General features: G+C 62.3%; 1 protein-coding gene across 1 annotated transcript; it reads left to right on the top strand.

Moving 5' to 3' along the window:
• The first annotated feature begins 68 nt into the window (after nucleotides 1–68).
• LOC105455589 lies at nucleotides 69–1,349 on the top strand. The gene has a single exon (XM_011699022.1). The coding sequence runs from the start codon at nucleotides 69–71 to the stop codon at nucleotides 1,347–1,349; it is 1,281 nt and encodes a 426-aa protein (XP_011697324.1).
• The last annotated feature ends 64 nt before the right edge of the window (nucleotides 1,350–1,413 follow it).

The raw sequence follows: 1,413 nt of genomic DNA, 5'->3' as shown, positions 1-1,413 counted from the left end.
TTAACATCCGACGAGTCGCAAAATCCTGGCTCAACCTCCCTCAGCGAGCGGGGGCGGAGGGGGTCTACATGCCCCCCAGATGGGGTGGATGTGGACTCCTTCCGCTCGCCGACCTCGCCGACGTCCTGTCCATCGCGCACGTCTTCCGTATGCTTACGGTTGGCGACGCGGCGGTCAGGGAGTTGGCGTGGGAATCGCTGAGGGGAGTGGTGGGACGCAGGATAGGCCACCCCCCTAGTTGCGAGGATATCGCCTCTTTTCTCTCCGGCTCGCTGGAGGGGAAACTGAGGGGGGGAGGGGAGGCTTCGCTTTGGTCTAGGGCAAGGAGTGCCGCGCTTCGTATGTCCGAGAGGCTGTCCCTGCGGTGGCGGTGGGCCGAGGTCACGGGGGAGATGATCTTGGAGTGCCGGGGTCCCAGGGGCGTGGCAATCAAGATTCCGCCTGGTGCGCGCGCCCAGGTCGTGAATCGGTTGCGCTCAGCTGTAGCAGAGCACTACGCGAAACGCTTGTTAGACAAACCCGATCAGGGAAAAGTCTTCGAGGTGTCGTCGCGATGTGGGGTGAGCAATCACTTCATCCGCGGCGGCAGCTTTACTCGCTTCGCTGACTGGCGCTTTATCCACAGGGCACGCTTAGACGTGCTGCCCCTCAACGGCGCGCGGCGTTGGGGGAGCGGAGACAAGCGCTGTCGGCGGTGCGGTAAGGTATCGGAGACTCTTCCCCATGTGCTCTGTCACTGCGGCGTCCATGCTGCCGCGATACAGCTGAGGCACAATGCTGCGCTCCATCGGCTCTGGAAGGCTTGCCGTCTGCCAGGGGAGGTGCGAATCAACCAGCGGGTTGAGGGCATGCAAGGGGAACTTGGGGAGCTACGGCCTGATCTCGTGGTCAGGCACGAGCAATCCAAGAGTGTCGTCATATGCGACGTGACGGTGCCCTTTGAGAACCGTTGGCAGGCTTTCGAGGAGGCTAGGGCGAGGAAAATTGCCAAGTACTCGCCTCTAGCTGAGGAGCTCCAGCGCAGGGGGTACCGTGTGGTCGTGACGGCCTTCGTCGTGGGTGCCCTCGGCTCGTGGGATCCGAGGAACGAAGCGGTGTTGAGGCTGCTGAGGATTGGCAACCAATATGCGTCAATGATGCGCCGCCTAGTTGTTTCGGATGCCATTCGCTGGTCTCGCGACATCTACGTGGAGCATGTGTCCGGCATCCGCCAGTACCAGGCTCCTTCCCGTCCCTCTGGGGATGGGCTCGCGACGCCGCCCCGAGCCGTTCGCCGACGCTGGCTCGCCGAGGAACGGGAACATCAGGATGCGGCGCGTCGCGGCTTTGTGGATGCGAATGTCGCGTAATTTATTATGTATTTGTCTTGGCCTCCCCTTTTTAACCAAGCAGGAGGGAGCGGCCCGTGGTCCA

This window comes from Wasmannia auropunctata, unplaced genomic scaffold (genome assembly GCF_000956235.1).
Source record: "Wasmannia auropunctata unplaced genomic scaffold, wasmannia.A_1.0 LD335891.1, whole genome shotgun sequence".
NCBI lineage: Eukaryota > Metazoa > Arthropoda > Insecta > Hymenoptera > Formicidae > Wasmannia > Wasmannia auropunctata.
This window is presented reverse-complemented; position numbering and strand designations above follow the sequence as displayed.

Coding starts and splice junctions, on each gene's coding strand:
- LOC105455589 (XM_011699022.1), top strand. CDS start 69: ATGCCCCCCAGATGGGGTGGATGTGGACTCCTTCCGCTCGCCGACCTC.